Source organism: Polyodon spathula, chromosome 5, assembly GCF_017654505.1.
Source record: "Polyodon spathula isolate WHYD16114869_AA chromosome 5, ASM1765450v1, whole genome shotgun sequence".
Classification (NCBI taxonomy): Eukaryota; Metazoa; Chordata; class Actinopteri; order Acipenseriformes; family Polyodontidae; genus Polyodon; species Polyodon spathula.
Window position 1 is genome coordinate 36468711 of NC_054538.1, and position 18871 is coordinate 36487581.

The 18871-nt window shown below is 36.4% G+C and overlaps 1 protein-coding gene across 3 annotated transcripts; it reads left to right on the top strand.

Annotated features, from left to right (window-relative positions):
- Positions 1–1675: 1675 nt before the first annotated feature.
- Positions 1676–17919, top strand: LOC121315919 (glutamate-rich protein 1). 3 transcript variants are annotated; one of them, XM_041250527.1, is made up of 6 exons: positions 1676–1860; positions 3652–3804; positions 4034–4171; positions 10682–11026; positions 13545–13766; positions 16239–17919. In XM_041250527.1, exons 1-6 carry the CDS (start codon positions 1839–1841, stop codon positions 16316–16318), a joined length of 960 nt encoding a protein of 319 aa, XP_041106461.1. In that variant the 5' UTR covers positions 1676–1838; the 3' UTR covers positions 16319–17919. The 3 variants fall into 3 exon arrangements, with proteins under 3 accessions (XP_041106461.1, XP_041106462.1, XP_041106463.1); XM_041250528.1 differs by having other exon boundaries at positions 1678–1860; positions 13572–13766; XM_041250529.1 differs by having other exon boundaries at positions 1678–1860; positions 13662–13766.
- The last annotated feature ends 952 nt before the right edge of the window (positions 17920–18871 follow it).

Sequence of the window (18871 nt, forward strand, 5' to 3'; positions counted from 1 at the left end):
AATACTGGTGCACCACTAGCAGAGACAAGCTTGAACAAAGGTCTGCTTCTGTCCTGTAATTTCTAAAGTTACAACGTGGTTACTATTGTACATCGAAACTTCACTCACCAGCTTTTACCATTTCCTTCTGAAATCCATCCCACTCTCTTACATTATCATTTTGTATGCAACCATCTGCAACAGGCTGCCCCTAACTCACTTTAATCAACTTAATTAGTTAGATTTTTGGTGCCCTGCAATTTAACTATGATTTTATTGTTTTGAGACCATGTAAAATGCTTCCAGCAGATTCTTCAATAAAATCTAAAAGGTATTTACCTAATACAGTCATCCTCAACTGAACACAACTACACTGGCTTCCAATTTTATTATTTTTTTAAATACTATACGCAGGACATGTTCACCTGGGGTTATGAAAACCTACTGAAGCAGTAAGGAGAATTGTATTCAAAGATCAGTGATGTTAAACTTTAATGGTAACAGTGTATGAAACCTTCAGCAGCCTCTTTTCCAAATACCAAATGCACAGCTATTACCTAAGGGAACTATACACTGCATTAACTACAACAGTGTAATGCTGGTTTATTAGATGCAGCATACACATGAGCCTGGCAACCATTGAAATGACTGAAAAATCCATATATATATATATATATATAAGATATTATATATATATATATATATATATATATATATATATATATATATATATAGCTTCAGTATCGAGGAACATAGGTGTTTGTGCAGATATATAATTTGGCATGGTATACTTATTTGACAGAAACTTATTTTTTTCCAAAACCACTTAATTGCTATAAATGCCAGGATTTACCTCGAATACTTTTGCATATAGTTTATATGACTTTATTTCTGTTTTTGAAATGATTACTATATATTGTAGATAATTATCAATCTGTAGTACTATTTATTACCAGTATCATCATTATTATTTAAATGCATACTGATAAAAGACCGATAAGCAATCACTACTACTAAATGAATACATGTCAATTTCAGTGAGCTGCGCTATTTTTCACACCTTCATTCACAGTTAAATCTCTCGAGCATTAACATCTGTTTAAATCTGAACGCTGCTGTAAAAAAAAAAAAGTACAGTGGGGAAAATGCATTTCACCAATTAAAATCTGCTTACTTAAAAATGCACATTGTGTTTGCCTGACGCACATTTACTGCAAATTCAAAGAGCCATGAAATCCCTCTATGATAAATATACAGCCCAACCCCTTGAGTTTTCCACAGGTATTTGCAATGCATAATTAATATAATTTACCTTCTTCAGCGCTGACATTCTAATGAATTGCTTGTTAGCAGATCCTCGTTTACATTTTGATGTCGGCAGGAAAGTTTATGGATAGTGCTATGTTAAATGTGAAATGCACCGGCACTGATGCTATACTGCGCTTGTTCTAGGTATTTGATATTCCCGTCGCCGTTTCCATGCGCTGCTGTCAAACCCCTCTACACAGATTTCTTGGTTTGCGCATGTGAAGAAAGTTGGTAGAGGTTTCTTAAACGCAGCGGGGATGAACTGACGCAACAGAAGTGCCATGTTGATGAGGTCAAATTGAATGCTGTATTTTTCTCATGATCATGTGTGCATTTAAAAGGCGGCGCTCTGTACATAAAAACCAATAGAACGTCAGTATCTTATTTGAGTGATCGTAAGGGAAGTTGTTGATAGGAAATAAATGGCGGCAGACAGACAGAAAGAAAGAAAGACATGACTAAATAAGTGAAAGTTGTTGAAAACGCTTGCTACCACTTGATTATTTTTTTTTTGGACATAGCTGCAAATGATTAATCGACTGTGCTTCTAAATGTCTAGCAACAGGCATGAAGGTATGTATACACGTAGTGCGTTTCATATTTTCGCAATCTGTCGGTGGTAATGCAAAGATGATACTTAGACTGGTTTTGGTTTGTCACGATTATCATTGTAGTTAAACAGACCTGGTTCTGTTCAGCTTTAACGAATTAAGTATTTAGTTTTATATTTACAGTTTTCGATATACCGTACTGTAATTTTTGTTTTGTTAGTACATTGCTTTGACTCGGAATTCGCAATGTTGTCAGCGTTGCCTCTTCAGATGCTGCTGTTGTTGTTGCACTGTCCAGTCGTGTGATGAATAACAGTATCGCGATCAGAATGATTGTTTGTGAGTAGGGTTGTGCTGGTACAGTATGTCGTCGTTTTTTAAAAATTAAGTTATTAAAAAATTAATTATTACGTTTCTGATATTATCGACGGGGATTAGCTGCCCCTTGATATATATATATATATATTATATATATAGATATATATAATATATAATATAATATATATATATATATATGGTTCCGAACTTAAATCACGAATTGGCTTTTTAATTGAGTCATAATTTTTAGTATGCTGAAAAGCAACTGCAAAAGCTAATTAGTGTTAAAACTATCTTGTTCCTTGTTACACAATTGTACAGTTCAACAATTCCTTGGCGGCTTAAAATACTGTTCTTTAGTTAAGATTAATGTGCACCACTTTATCAGAAAGAAGCAGTTGCTGGCAGTCCAGTTAAATTATTGAGCACAAAGCGTTTCACTGTAATCAAACAGGCCTGCTTCTTCTACAGTTTTCAGTAGGTTAAAAATTACACCTTCAGTCATACACAAGCGCTGGAAACAAAACATATTTGAAAAGAGGATTACTGTTTTGGCACGTTAATATTGAAAGTTAGCGGAATAACCTACCGATATTTTTTAGTATAGACATTTAGTGGCAAATAGCAACCATAAACATGTACAACATATATGTTTAAAACCATATAGAATGTGTGTTGTCTGTATGTGACACTTACCAATTGTGATGAACAAAGGACAAGCTGGTGGAAGTGTATCTGGCGTCTGTATGTCACCCCTTCATTGTTCCAATACTAACTACCCCTTATACAATTGTGATGAACTTGACATTCTTTAGCACGAGTTATTGAGTGTATTTGACTCTGAGGAGAAAACTTGTCTGTTCATGTCACACATACTGTATTCCAATTGTGATTAAACTTGCTAGGGACATTCTTTAGCACAATTAATAGAAAGAATCAAAATTGCACTGCATATAAGAAGTGCTTTTCAGGTGTCGTGAAACTTGGTTAGTACATTGTCTAGCATGTAAAGTTGCTGAGTGTAGAGGTATATTGAGGTATGTTTCCATGGTTTTTTACATAGTGGATCGAGGGGTAGGTCATTTTTTTTTTTGTCATACTGATAGGTCTTTTTTTTATTGGTTTTAATTTTATTTTTCACTGTGGGTTTCTACAATGGTTAATGTTTTGCTGTGGCATGCTTTAATGGTTATGTTCTAAATGAGTTGATATTTAAAAAAAAAATAAAAATAAAAAAATAAGTTCCTCTGAACAGGAATCCTGAATCCTAAAAAAGCATCTCTGACTGCAAAAGAACACGGTTTGGAGACTAAAATAAGAAATAAGAATCCCATTCAATAGTAGTATGATGCATTACCATTACAGTTCAGCATAACACACCTGAGTTTGTTACCAATTCACTGTGGCTAATCAAGCTTGTAGTAAAACTTGGAAGGGGTGAAACTGCTATGCAATAGGAGTCTGCATTCCATCCCTTTTTTGTTTTTTTCTCCAGTGTTCAAAGCAAAAGTTTTGAAGAGACTATATCCATTCTCTTCTGAGAATAATAACAAGTCAAAGACATCTGCTACAGTAACTGCTGTGTCAAAACTAGATCAGAAGACAAATGAAGACTTCAAAACCTGTCAGAGCAGCAGCAGCAGCATTGGTAAGACATTCCGATTGATCAGAGCTATTCAATGCATGTATTGTTAGTCAGAGATCATCCAGTTATTCAGCAGTTAGTCATTTAAAAAATCGGGAAAGAAATCATATGCTCTGGCAAACATTTTATATTTTGTTGTATTTGGCGGCAGATTAATGAACTTGTCATGTGTGCAATGGCAACCCACATGTTATCCACTTACTACTAATGCATTTTACATTGCATTGAACAGGAAGTGAAGGGCAAGCCAGCTCTCTGCAAAGGAAACGATACACAGTGGGTCTTCCGCCAGATGATTATAAGATAGGTGCTGAAACATACAGTGAGCCCAACGAGCCAGAAGTCATAAATAGCGAAGAAGACACAGCTGGTAAGTAGGATTTTATCTCGCATTTATGGACTCCCTTTGCAGTCAAATAAATAACTAACACCTACAGTTATCCTAAATTATTTGAATGCATTGCTGAGTTCAAACTGAGCAATACAGTATTTGTCATTCCACTGGCTACACAATTTGTCTGCGCAACTATGCTCACCCTTTATAACGCTATAGTGGAGAGCCATAGTTACAAGACCATGCTATTTGTCACCATGTTTTTATGCAAGCAAATATTCTGTTATTTGGAATATTTCAGTATTCCGAATATGAAAAACATCATGTAAACAGCTTATTCCGAATATGATTGGCAGTATTCCGAATACGAGTATTCCGAATACGATAGGTGGAATTTTAAGGTATCTATTGGATTATTACTGGAATATTAGGCTATGTAAACCCCTTATTTGGAATACTTGCATTTGCCTGCACCCACGCATGTCTCTGACTTCCGCAAAGAGTCTTGGGTTAATGCTTTTGTTTACAAAGTGCAGACAGAAAGATGGCACATAAAAGCGGTTCAAAGTACTTTTGGGCCGAAGAGGAGACGTCATTTCTTTTAAGTGTTTTAAAAGAATTTGACAATGCGTCAAATTGATGGGAGGAAGCAACGCAATGGGGATGTTGTTAAAGTGGTTTTGGAAAGGATGCAGGAAGCCAGATTCAGAAGAACGGTTGAACAAGTAAAGCATAGATGGAAGGTTTTGAAAACCTAACCCTAACTTATGCACCGTAGATTTGTGAACCCCAAATTGATTACCAACTACACGATACTCGGCACAACTTCCGAGTTTATACAGCACAATTGGAACTCGCATCACGAGTGGGGACAGGATCACGCACAGTTACATTTTGTGGAGTTAAAACGTCTTCCATCATGTTGCACAACTTGTTGAATGAGGCGTGAGTCATCCGAAAATTTTCCTTCCATTCTGCATCAGAAAACTCCTTCCTAACTACTCTCTCCCACCAATCCTTGCTCCTGATTTTCATCCATAGCTGTCTTGTTGCTACATACGTAATGGCAGAAGATGACAGCTCAATTTCTAATTGCTCTCTTTGATTCTGGAGTATGGTGCTTAAGATCAACATATTTTGTACTTGTCCGATTTGCATAAGTACAAAAAGTAATGCTGCGTACAACATCTTCAACCTAGTTTATTTACGCAAAAGCTACTTCGAGTGATGTCAGATTATTTCTATTGTGCATGTTCAAAAATAGCAGTATTCTGAATACGCCTGTTTGCATGTAAACCGTAAATATTAGTGGACTATTGAATTTAACTTGCATGTAAACAGCTTATTCAGAATACTCATTCAGAATTCTCATATTTCATATACTTGAGTATTTCGAATACGTCTTGCATATAAACATGGTCTGTGTTCCGCCTTGTAACGGGTGAGCACTGTATTAGGCCTATATCTTGATTGTTTGTGGTAGATGTTTTCACTCCTGTAACTTTACCCAGTTTATGGGGATGCTTTATTATATTTTGTGCAAGGTCCAGGATAATAGTCTGTTTCTGCGGTAGTCAAGTAAATCAGAATACTGCCAGTCAAAAAAGGTTTAGAAAATATACAGTAGGCCTACAAATATCAAGGATCAGACTTGAAATTGTCGTTTCCATAGGAACATGTGAGACCTTAGGAATAGTGATTCTATAAATTATTTGGTTAGCGCTACATTCTAACCCTACATTTAATAGTTCCTAGATTTTCTTTTATCTGTTTTGGTGATGGTTAGAATTTCAAAGCACTTGTTGTAAATAACCTTAGATAAAAAATTCTCTAGAACAATTTCTAAATGTGACCCATAGTCATCACTTCTGAAAATTAATTTGCCTTCAGTTAAGACATTCCACATAAATTAAATGATGAATGAGCAGCAGTTTTGATATACCTAAGCTGTTCCATTGACTATCTAACCTGTAGTGGAGGCCTTTTGGGCAACTGACCACAAAATGAGCACTGTGCTGTTACTGTAGTGTTTAACAGCAGTGCCTCATTTCCGATTGTGTTCAGTCGGTCTTGTGGCATTTGTCATCAGCTCCGTGGTTGGGCAGCAGATCAAAACTGTGGCCCAAGCTACCATATTCTTTCGAATTTAAGATGCAGCCCAAATTTTCCAGCCTCAACATGAGGAAAAAAATTGGATAAAGATGCATTAACTCTTGGAGTCGTCTGCTGTCACGCAGATGAAAAATATGGGGGTCTGATAGAACTGAGCCTAATAACAAAACTAATGAGGAGAGTGTCCACTCCACAGGAGAACTACTGCGGAACTCTTCAGCTGCCAGTCATGTTGCGGTTTGTGTACTCGGGCAGTTGCATCTTTTGTTGGCTTTTTAAAATGTTTTATTTAACTTTTTTATGTAACTACACACATTGCTATACTGTACTCTAATTTAAGATGCAGGCCATTTTCTAGGCTATTTGTTAGTGTGTCTTAAATTTGAAGGAATACAGTAATTAAGACCAGTTTAGGCATTTATAGAACCTAGTATTGATAAAACATATGGTCAGTAATCTAAGTAGGTAATTCCCAAAAAAGCTCTAAAGGAATACAACAAATGGCCAGTTTGGCTTTTTGAATATCTGTACATGGTGACCATTGCATTTTGGCTTCCTAGAGCCCATATTCCGATAATATGCTATAGCAGGGCTTCCCAACCCAGATCCTCGGGGGGACCCCTGTGTCTTCAGATTTTCATTCCAACTGAGCTATCAGTTACTTAACTAAACCCTTAATTGAACTAATAATTTGCTTAATTAGATCTTTGTACTTGTTTTCAGCTCTTAAACAGTTGCAGATTTCAAGTTAGCTATAACATTTTATAAGTAATTTGAAATCTGCAATTGTTTAAGAGCTGAAAACAAGTACAAAGGTCTAATTAAGCAAATTATTAGTTCAATTAAGGGTTTAGTTAAGTAATTGAGAGCTCGGTTGGAATGAAAACAAGAAGACACAGGGGGTCCCAAGAACCAGGATTGAGAACCACTGGTCTAATGCAATTATATACAAATTTAATGTATACCAACTTATTATACTAAAGGTTGGATATGATTTGTATGTCTTATGTTTTACTAAATTGTATAGACTGGTAGCATATGTTTCTGAATTACTAGCCTTAAATGCTTCAATGAAATGACAACAATGACAACAATGACTACGACATGACACAAAAAAGGAAAAGTGTTTTTATGAAATATTCACAGGACTAGAAACAAAGTGTGAATAGTCAGATGCAGTACAGTATGTCCCCTCCCTATTGTACCCTATGACCATTCAGGTGACAACTAATTTGGCTGAGAGTAGTTCCTTGTAGCTCTTGAACAGAATGAGTGAAAATGATTGAACCATTCTGTGGTGCGGTAGCCTCCCAGCCCAGATGTTGATGGCAGGGACACAAAGCTGCATAGTTAAATGTGCTAATGTGCCTTTTAATTAAACAAAACTGTACAAACACTACAAACCCACACTGGTCAAAATAAAAGGCACAAGGGCCAAAACAAAATATCTACAAAAACTTGCAACAGTACAGGACCAGACAACATAGATCTCCTAACTAACTTAACTTGCCTGCTTCTTTTTTCCTTGCCACCTGTGAATATTTATTTATTTTATACACCTGTCTCTGTTTATTCACTTGTTGGCTCCAGCCACATTCCCATGTGTTTTACAGGGAGAAATTTAACCCCCTCCCTGCCAACCCTATATTCCCACACCAACACACAATGCCACACATTTACAGTAAGCAGATATCTACATGTAAATATAATTATATAGGTCCAATATATATATATCTATATTATATTTTTTTTAAACCAGAAAGGATTATTTAAAATTAATTTAAAACATTCCGCTGACCTCCACTTATAAAACCACGCTTTGTCTTTGTTCCATCTCGTCATTGGTTTCTATACCTTACTGTTCAGGTACAGTATATGTAAAGGATATTGTAAAAGTGTTTGCATATTTTTCCAGAGTGCTGCCACTTCTGGCTGTATATTCCACTGTTAGCTTAGGCACAGGGTGGCAGTGTTGGAGAGTGCAGGATGCAGCTCCCTTACTATAGCGTGGTAAGTGACGGTGCTGGACTTATCGTTCACTGTCTTGTTGGTGTACTCGCTTTATCTTCAGAATTCACAGAGCATATGACCTTTGCAACCGCTCTGTGTCTTCTTATTCTTTAGGCCTCCAGTGCAGGAGTCTGCTGAGTTAGATACCTGTCCGTGTCAGCTTTAGTGCCAGTTCGATGAGGTGTGCAATTATCCATTTGTTGCTGAGTTCGTATAAATGAGATGCTGAACCACCGACAGATACAAATTGCTTTTAGTCACTCGTGCCTTGTTGAGATTTCAGTGTGGGCCCTTGATGAAAGGCTGCAGTACAGGGGCCATAGTCACTGCTGGATAAACCCCTCTCTGATGTAATGATGCATTACATGGCTATTGTGGGTTAATTTAGTTCACTGTAGTGCCAGTTGTAGACAGCGCGGAACTATTGTTGGTAATAGAAACCCATTGTTGAACTGTAGTTTTAATCCACTTTTGGGGTGCTGCGTACAACAGACAAGTACCTACTTTACAGTTACACCTAGTAAAGTGGAGTGAAGCAATCCCCGAGTACAAAGTGAAAGCTGTCTTTGAAAATGTGACCACTTTACTTCATTGCAGTCCTTGGCCCGGACATCTTATTGTATGGCTTACAGTATATCTATTTTCATCAAGGGCTGTCTTTCATTTGAGAGAGCTGCTTTCATTTACTGTTAGCGAGCACCATCACCACCACCAGGCTTTTTAAGCAGAAAACCATAGTTGTATTGCAGAATGTAAATGTCTTGCAGTGCATGTTTTGTTTTTAATGTGAGCTGTGTTATATATATATATATATATATAGATAATATATAGATAAATATACATACACACACAGCGGTTTGCAGAATTATTCACCCCCCTGCAAAGTTTTCACATTTTGTTGGCACCTGAGTGTACTCCAGTGACACTTTCTTTCAAGTTAGAATTTACATGTAGACTCTACACAAACTACTCCACATTGATAGTTAGAACATGCATATAGAATATAAGTAACATTTACAGAGAAAAACAGATTAATCTCAGTTGCATAAGTATTCAACCCCTTTGCTACTGCAGTCCTAAGTCCGCTTTGGTGCAAATGATTTGTTTGAAAGGTCACAACATTAGTGAAATGGTTTCAGCCTGTGTGTACTCAAAGTGGTTTAACTTGTAGATAATTTCCCTCAGGTATATACAGACTTTCAAGGTGCAACTCACATAGTGAGCCAACAGAGCAACCACGAAGACCAAGGAGCTTTCAAAACAAGTTAGGGATAAAGTGGTAGAGAGGCACAGAGCAGAAGGAGGTTGCAAGAAAATTTCAAAAGCTATTATTAAGTGGAAGATGCATAATATTTATATATATATATATATATATATATATATATATATATATATTCATATGTGTGTAATATTTAAGGCCCTGTGAATTGTGGAAATCCTTAAATTCATGGCAGTGTCACAGGTAAAGTATTGTATTTAATGGAATGTGTACAGAACTATTTTATAAATTCTGTGGACTTATTATTATTTAAAAAAAAAAAAAAAAAGAAAAAAAAAAACATCAAATATAAAGCAAAATGCACTTGCATCATCATCAACGTCAAAGTTATTCAGTCACTTTACAATAGCTTGTGAGACGGTGTTGTAATTAACAGCCTGTAGGTAAAGTGTATCTGCAAGGACAGCTTTCAGTTCTAGTACATCGGATGCATGTTTACCATTTAGACCTTGAAAAACAAATACAAATTGTAACACATACTGATCCTGGACATCAGTCGCCTCATCAGTGACCGCTGACAAGCAACAAGACTTTTACCAGTTCCATAATCTCCTGGATAAGAGTGTCTGATAAGAAAATAAAAAAATAAATAAATAAAAATAATAATCTGCTGGTTTCTAAATATTTTTGAAGGATTTGGTTTTTCTTAGTTACATTTTCATGGTCTGTTGTTCCATGCATTTTGAGCTTTTACATTTGTTTTCAATGGTCTTACTCTTTATGCTAAGTTCAAGTCCATGATTAGGGTTAACCTTTAGGACTTGGGAACTATTTACGATTTCATAAAATTCCACATTGTACCTGGCCTAAATTGCCATGTCAAGGTGCTATGAAAGTCTCTTGTAACTACAAGGGGCTTTTCAAGCACGTTCCTTTGCCCCATGTATCCTACTGCTTTCAGTATACAGTACTTTAAACTTGTTAATAGGGAATATTGTTATTGCCATGACCCCTCATAGCCCTTTTGAATTACCTGAGCTGCATTTTGTTACCACAGCAGCCCTCTGTCCACACAAGCATGTGTCATCACATAATTTTAGTGATTTCTAACAACGTTGCACTGTTGTGAATTGTCAATATAAAAAGAGTTGGAAGTACCTATGTTGTTTTAAGCATTTAACCGTGCCTTTTCGTTGTTTTTGTAGAGGACGATACTCTTGAACAGATACAAAGAAGGAGGAAGAGGAAGAAAAGAAAGCTAGGGAATTCTTCACAGGAAAAAGGAGATGCTAGGGGAGGTGATAATGAGAAACCTACTGAGGAAAAACTAAACTTAACCGTGAAACTAAGCAAGAACAAAAAAAGAAAACTGAAAAAGAAACGGCACAAGGAAAAGCTTCGGTCTGCAGGAATGATACCTAAATCCATGGCTGTGGAGTTCACTTATCAGCCAGGAGAATCCAGCAGTGAAGATATGGATGCAACAGAAAGGAAGGCAGTAGAGGTGTTGGATTTCTTGCAAGCAACACAGGAGATCTATTTTGCTGACCGTGAGTTGCTGTCTTTTTTTTTTTTTAATCTTTTGATGTCATTTTGATTTAGCAAGCACATAGGGATTTGATACATGCTAAAGCGAGCTACTGTATACTGTAGCAGTGCTTGTTTTTGATAAAAATCCATAGTGCCTATAGCAGTGTCCAGAAATATTGAAACAAGTAATCCCAATTGTTCTCTGAAATTGTTCCATTCTGCATGGTCGATTAAAATTGACCAGAAGTCTGTAAATTTTGTAGACAGAAATGCTGTAAACCTCTTGCTTATACTAAAGGTGGATGTGTTTTGGAATTGCAGATTAACTTGTTTTTTATCACCTTGCTTAATGTCATACTCGGTTTTATTATCACGATTTTTCAAAAACCACTCCTCATGCACCATAGGTTCTTTGAGAAGTTACCTCTCCTAATGTCATCTCACAGACCCTTTTATTTGTCACATTTGTGCAGCCTGTCAAATGCTGCATGGCCGGGCTTTACTAAGTAACCACAGGACATAATTCATTTTCAACGCAACTAGCAATCAATAATCATCGCTCTTGATAAACTGACATTTTGTGCGTCCTGTAAAATGCTGCGTGGGCGGTCTTAACGGGATACATTTCGGTTACAAAACACCAAAGTCACCAAATTTTTCAACATATTCAGTCTACAAATACACTCAAACACCAAGTGCAATGCCTGATTGATAGTTCTCATAAGTTGACAATCCATACCTTTTATTTAGATAATGATACAAAGAGTTTTGTTCCAGGTATTGATACAAAACATGTTTGTCCTGTAGTAAACTATATGCATTTGTTTAAATGTAAAGACGACTAAATATACAGTATTAAAACAGTGGTCTCTAATTCATTGTTTTGTTTTTTGTTTTTGTTTTTTCTTGCATTCGTAATGTGCTTTCATAGACAAACCTGAAACTGGTTTATATCATAACCTGCTTTATATCACGAGTTATGCCTGCACAGCAATCATGATATAAAGCAGGTTCATCTGTATTTGCAAAAATTTGCTTGTGTTTGCGTCCTTCAATTGATCACCAAACAGTTTTTTTGTGACCTTATCCTAAATATTGCAGTCTTAAAAGTTGTCTCTGTTCTTGTATGTGTCTTCAGCAGGTAATGTAACAAGCCAATTAATTTAATTGGATTAACAGCACAGTGACAGTTGGTTTAGTTTCAATCAAACAATTCCTCTAGAAACCACTGCAGGAGAACCTGACAACTGTTATCAAACAGTAAAAGATGTACGCTGTAATACTTGCTCTGCACCACTCCATGTAGAGCAGACACACATGGGAGCATTTGCTGTAATACTTGCTCAACCGTGACCAGAAAATGGGGGCTGTTCATGACATAGGATACTGTGACGGAAATATGAGTTCTGGTGATGAATCTTCCTCCCGACCTGTGAGGGCGCTAAAGAACGAGAGAAGTATCTGGAAGGGCTGGCCTGACAGTTCGTTTCCGGGTCAGGGAAGTGGGTCAGCCTGGAGGGAACGACGTATTGATTTGAGAGATAAACGAGAGGCAGCTGCAAGTAATAAGGCAGCTGCAACCGTTTATCTCGATATCATGCGGGATTACATATAGGGGCCAGGGTAACGCTGGTCTTCTCCTTCGTTTGGGTAAATGTTCGGAGAGAGAAGGAGCGAGAGAGGAGCTCTCGTTGTTACAGAGAATTACGTGTTGTGTTTTGTTGTGTTTGTTTGTAATTGTCTGCGTTTTGCACCACCAGACAGTTAACTCACCTGTCCGGAGCTGTCGACCAGGGTCAGCACAATCCGGATCACCACTGCACGGAACCGTCACAAAATACAGTGTCTTCACCCACCACAAGCACGTCTGCACTCACCCAGGATGGTGACCCTAAAATTGACTACATCTGGAAATACAATACACCGATTCATAGCAGCCATACAAACAGCCAATTTATTGACTACATTTATTGGGTGCTTTGACTCGCGTAACATTGGTTACAGTATTGCAAGACAGGTGAGATAACTTTTAAATATAATTTTAAAAATTAATTGTAACCCGAGAAGCATTTTGCAGCCATGTAATGGTTTTTCATGGGATTGTGAGTTCCATCACTGAAGTGCTTTACCTGCAACTGGAGCAGTATGTTTATTAAAACAAAGTGTTCACCTCTAGTCCTTAATCAATGAAATTAAAATAGGGGGCATCTTAATATAGTAATAATAAAAACAATAAAATTAAATGTATCAATATTCAAACGAATGATCTTCACAGTCAACCCACATCAATCAAACACATGGCAGTGCATGCTGCTCAGATAAACTCCTCCGGCAGTACCAGCCATACCCCGTTTCAGACCTACTTACCAGTACATAGTTAACGCTGGATGGACAGTTTAATCTCTTTTTTTTTTTTTTTTTTTTTTTTTTAACTACTTTCAGAATTGCACACAGTGTTGTTGGGAGTGATGTCATACGTACATTCTGTACTTGAGATGAATACAGTTTTTTTTTTTTATATACATTACACATGTACAGTGTTCTGTTTCTTCCACATTGTTACAGGTACATCCCCTGTTTCTGAGCCCACGGTTCTTTCTGCGACCGTTGGTGGCGTTCTGAACAATCTTTACACTCGCACTGTGCCTTCCTCAGATGTGGCCATGCTGTATGAGCTGAAGTCCCTTGTCCTTCTGCAGGATATTGAAAGGCTAAAGAGTGCTCTGGAAGAATTCCAAGATGATTCAATGATGCCTCCCAGTATGTGCTTACCTTGTCAATATCCTTTTTTTAGTCCAAAATGCCTGACTTGTTCCATCTGAATTCTTGTCATTTAGAAACTATAAAATATTTAAAGGCTTTAAGGAGACTCTCTTTGGTTGTGCTGTCATACAGTTTTAAAAATAAATCAAACCAAAGCTTCTAACACAAACCGTGAACTTTAGGTCAGCAGCTGTCTCATAATTGGATCAGTCTTGTTTCTTACTCAAAATGACAGGTCATATGGTTTCCGACATGCCAGCTTGCCACCATTGATCAGATTAGTATACTTATCTTATACTTACCTACTGAAAGCTTAAACTGTGCCACAATTAAAGTTGTCAATGGCATAAAATCTATTTCTATACCTCTTAGCCTTTGTGCTTGTTGTCATAGCTTCCTTTATCCTTGTGCATTTGCATTAGGTTTTTTTTTTTTTTTTTTTTTTTTTTCTCCATAACTTATTGGGGTCTTTTCAGTTCATCTAAAGTTTGACGGATTTAAACTGTCCTTAAAGGCTGTGCTCACACTGAGGACACTTTGGGAGTTGCTTCGGCGCTCTGTACGGCTCGGTTAGGTTGCAGTGAAGTTCACTTCATAAATGAACTGAACTGAGTCCACCTGAAGACGTTTGTTTGATAAATGGACTGAGTTTGGTTTGCTTGCTAAACTTCACTGTGCATACAGGAAACCAGCCATACACATTGCCATTCTGTAGCTAGATGTGGAAAGTTTTTTTTTTTTTTTTTTTTTTTTGTTTAGTTGGTTGGTAGTGTCCAAAAAATGTGGTAGTGTCAAAAAATGTCAAGGAGAACATGTTGACTGTGAAATAAATGGACACTTAAAAATTTGGTTGGACACCACAATCCAGGCAGAATTTGATAAAGAGAAGCTCTCCATCCAGTTTGTGTATTTTTTCCAGGGCTCAGTTCCGTAATATATATATATATAGATATATATATCTATATATATATATATAATATATATATATTATATAATACTATATATATAATATATATAATTTTTAATTTAATTGAAGATTGAAGCACATGCTGACAAAAAACAGAACAATCCATTACTGCATTGCAGACAGTGTAAACATCCAGTCCACCAATCACAAAATAATTAAGCGTTCCCTTGCAAATTGCAATGTAAATACAAATGAACTCCTGAAAACCGTGGAACGCAATTTCTAATTCTAGCAGGCACTATTTGGTTTTGCCACTGAATCACTTAAATAGACCCCAACTGTATATCTCTTATGCAGTGTTGTGTTCTCTTCAAATTAGGGTCCACTGTGTGAGAAGATGAAAGAGTCCGATAAATACGTTCTTGGTATCAAAGTAATTGAATAACATACAAGGATATCCTGCGATCTTTAAAGAATTACAGTATGAGATACTGTGTGTTCATTTTAAACACGCAGGGTGCATTTTCACCCCTTGCTGCTGACGAAGGGTTAATAATAAATGGATACAATTTGTCCCTCTGCTATTATGAATTTTGCTTTTGTGTTTTTTTTTTTAAATTGGTCACTAGCAATGTGATTTAGTGTTCTCAGCCGATCACTGAACTTGGACATCCTGGTTTTAGATCTCAATTTAGCAACTGGCTTAACATGTGATCCAGGGAAAGTGACAGACTTGTGGCTCAAGGCAACCTGCAGATCACGTACCAAGCTGTACACAGTGCTGGGAAGGTGGCTACTGACAACCCCCTATAATTAACCCTAATTAATTATAATTAACCCTATAATTAACACTTACTCTGGGTCAGACAAATACCTAATTTCATAGACTCCAATTTGGCACTAGTCTTGGATTACTTTTACCTGTGATGGTAAGGGGACTTAGAAAATTATTATAATTTTCTGGAAGCGTATAAAGTGTGCGGTGAAAGGGGGTCAAGGGACAATCTATGCTGCTTTATTAAAATAAATAAATGTATATAGTTTGAGTTTCATTTTGCCCTTTTTAAACACCGACCCAGACACCAGAATTACACTTCAGCACTCGCGCTTCTATTTTTACACAACCAAAACATACAAAACAAAAACCTAACTCGCACATGGAGTACTAACTAAACTTCGTAGTGTTCTTAAACTAACAAACTAGCTGTTTACCAGTCACAAAACATTAATGTTATAACACAAACTAAAAGGTTTACACACTCATTTTTGTTTAAGCCACACAGGTCTCTTTACACAGACTGGAGACTGGTAGAACAGGGGTGGGGAATCCTGGTCCTGGATAGGAATCAGTACATTGAATAAGAATGCATTATATTAGCTTGTCTTTCACACAATGAAACATAATGCCAATTAAAACTAATGCTTTCAGGTTGGGATGGTTGTTTTTAAGTTACATAGTGGAGCCCACAATGTTTATTTTACAGAGTGCATTGATTTAATACTGCCTGCCATTTTATAGTTTTAAAACTGCCATAATTTATTTTTTTTTGTTTGTTTTACAGAGGAGGCCACTGCAATCTGTTCCTTATTTAGATACTGGATTACACACATCTTACCTATGCGCAAACAGGAAGTAAAGTAATCAAAGCTGCTTTACCTTGTTGAACATGAATGCATGTAAATCTGCAGAATAGTGTTAGTATATCCATATATACTAAAGAGGAATGTGGCATGGAGTTTAGAAACCTTTTCAACTGTAAACTGATAAGTGATGACAATTTGTAACTGCTATATTGTGTTGTATCAAGGTAAGCATGCATTAACAATGAAATATTAGTCAGTATCCAAGAGTCGTCTCTGGCCTTCACGTATCATGAGAACAGTATGAACATTGGTGTGTGTGTATACAGGTTGTTTTTTTTTGTTTGTTTGTTTGTTTTTTTAACGCTGATACAGTTGTTTTTTTTTTTGTTCAGACATTTGTGGGTGTTCTTAACCATGAAGTTGTTTGTTGTAACTGCTTTTTTAAAATCTTTTCAGTTTTGAATTTGCAGTAAATATCCATTAGTTGTTCAAAGTGTGTATTTTGCAGTTGTCATCCATAACTCCCAACACTCAATCATAAATTCTGAGGTCAAACTTACAAATAATACAGATTAATAGTACGAATCTTTTAAAATACTACCCCAACTTCCCCTGTGTCTATCTTGCAGAAGACTCCTCTAAATAGGATATCTCCTATAGACAAATGTTTTAATCCCACAAAACAACACTGATACATTTTTTGGTTGGGATGTTGTCTAGTTATTTTCTACAATGTGTAACTTCAGAAATTTGTGGGTTAATGTTTGGAGTTACAGCCTCATTTTAATTTAAAAGTAGTGATCCATTGTTCAACTAATCACTGGGAGATCAATGATCCAGGCTTAGCAACTGACTCAACCCGTGATCCTGGGCAAGTCTCAAACATGTGATGCTGACGTGCCACAGAGCAACCCTGAAACTGGACACAAACTGACCCCTACACATAATCTCAACTCATTACAATTAGTCTTTGTCAAGAAATGCCTTGCCAAACTGGTCTTATTTGTGGCCATTTTGTAAAACTGTTTTTATAAACTTGTGTTCGTCGTCAATCTATTTTAGAATACATGTAGCTGCTGTTTAATGATTCGTAGGTCAAATTGTAGGCCATGAGTTGTATAAACCACAAATGTAGTAACAGCCCACAAATGTAATGACCACCTGTTCACATATATAATGTCTCCCACAAATGTTGCATCCATGATAATGCCTGTGACTTACTTAAAACCTATTTATTTATGTATTTAAATAAGTGTAACTTGTAATTTAATAATATTCATAGTGCCAGTTTTGGATATAAAGATTAAAAAAAAAAAAAAAAGCCGTTCGCATACCCCCCCAGTGATTAAAGTATACACTCTTCTAGTTAAGTATGATGAATGTTGTTGGGGCTTTTTTGGTTTTGTTTTTTGTAATAAATAACTGAAAGTTGGTAGATGGGTATAACGTTTTTGGGAGAGTGTTACTTGTGTGGGCAGGTGTTTATAACGTTTGTGGTTTTTACAGAGTAATCGTTGTTTTATTTTTAAACACATGGCATACGGTTGCTTACTGTGCAGATCAACTGCTGGTCTACAGTATCTGCAAGGACAGTGTATGGTATGTTGCTGTTTCACTTCTGTTAAACGCAAGTTTTATAAAGCAGACTTTGCTGCTTCAGCGTACTTAATGCGGCTTCAACTACAATTAAGCCTGTTTTTGATCTTTTCTTAATGCCTGGGGGGGGGGGGGGACGAGGTGGCAGTTGGTGCCAATTATGATACTAAACAAACAGCATTTGGTGTCCAGACTTGTCCTTAACAGCTGGAAATGAAGAACTTGCAATTATTTAAAAATTAAACAAGTTGTAAAATGTGTCTAGTAAAATGTGTGTGTATCGGTGTAATGCACATAAAATATTTGTGAAGTGATATAAACAGACTTTTTTGCAAAGAATTTTGCATTTGTGTTCTCCGCAAATATACATTTCCATTAGGATTTCATTTAGCTCAAAACTGTGCAAACATTGTGTAGTATACTTCAGGAAAGTGCAAAATCTACTCTAAGTACTTTTTCTACCTCAGTTACTTTCCCTAATTACCATGCTCACTAACTATTCCAGCAAAAATGTTCATTTCTCAAAACATCTCACTTCAGAAATTTATCTTTTACAAGTGGCTGAAAATTGATGGTTGAATTTATTTATTTATTTATTTCCTAGAATAGTTAATTGTAAATAATGAGCTAAGAAGCTTTTCATTACATGAGAGTAATAACATTAGCTCACTCCCAATACTAATTTAAATGTTGTTTTTTTTCAGTTGTAAGTCTTTTGCTGTAGCTAGGGCCTAGTATGTATGTTGCCTCCACTTAAACGCTTAAGTCACAGCACCAAAAAAACAACTGCAATTTACAATAAATATAAAAATGAATTTAAATGTATACAGGAGCTGAGGAGGAAATATCTATTTTAAGTGCTTATTCGTGTGTGTGTAATTATAATATATATATACACACACATACATACATACATACAGCTCTGGAAAAAATTGAGACCACTGCAAAGTTTCTCTGGTTTTACTATTTATAGGTGTGTGTATGTGTCAGCTTTGTTTGATGGCTTGTGACCATC

Bases quoted from the DNA above. Each gene is read 5' to 3' on its own strand.
- LOC121315919 (XM_041250527.1), top strand. From the start codon at position 1,839: ATGTCTAGCAACAGGCATGAAG. The intron at 1,861-3,651 runs GTATGTATACAC...TTTTTTCTCCAG, and splicing joins GTCTAGCAACAGGCATGAAG to TGTTCAAAGCAAAAGTTTTG. The intron at 11,027-13,544 runs GTGAGTTGCTGT...ACACATGTACAG, and splicing joins GGAGATCTATTTTGCTGACC to TGTTCTGTTTCTTCCACATT.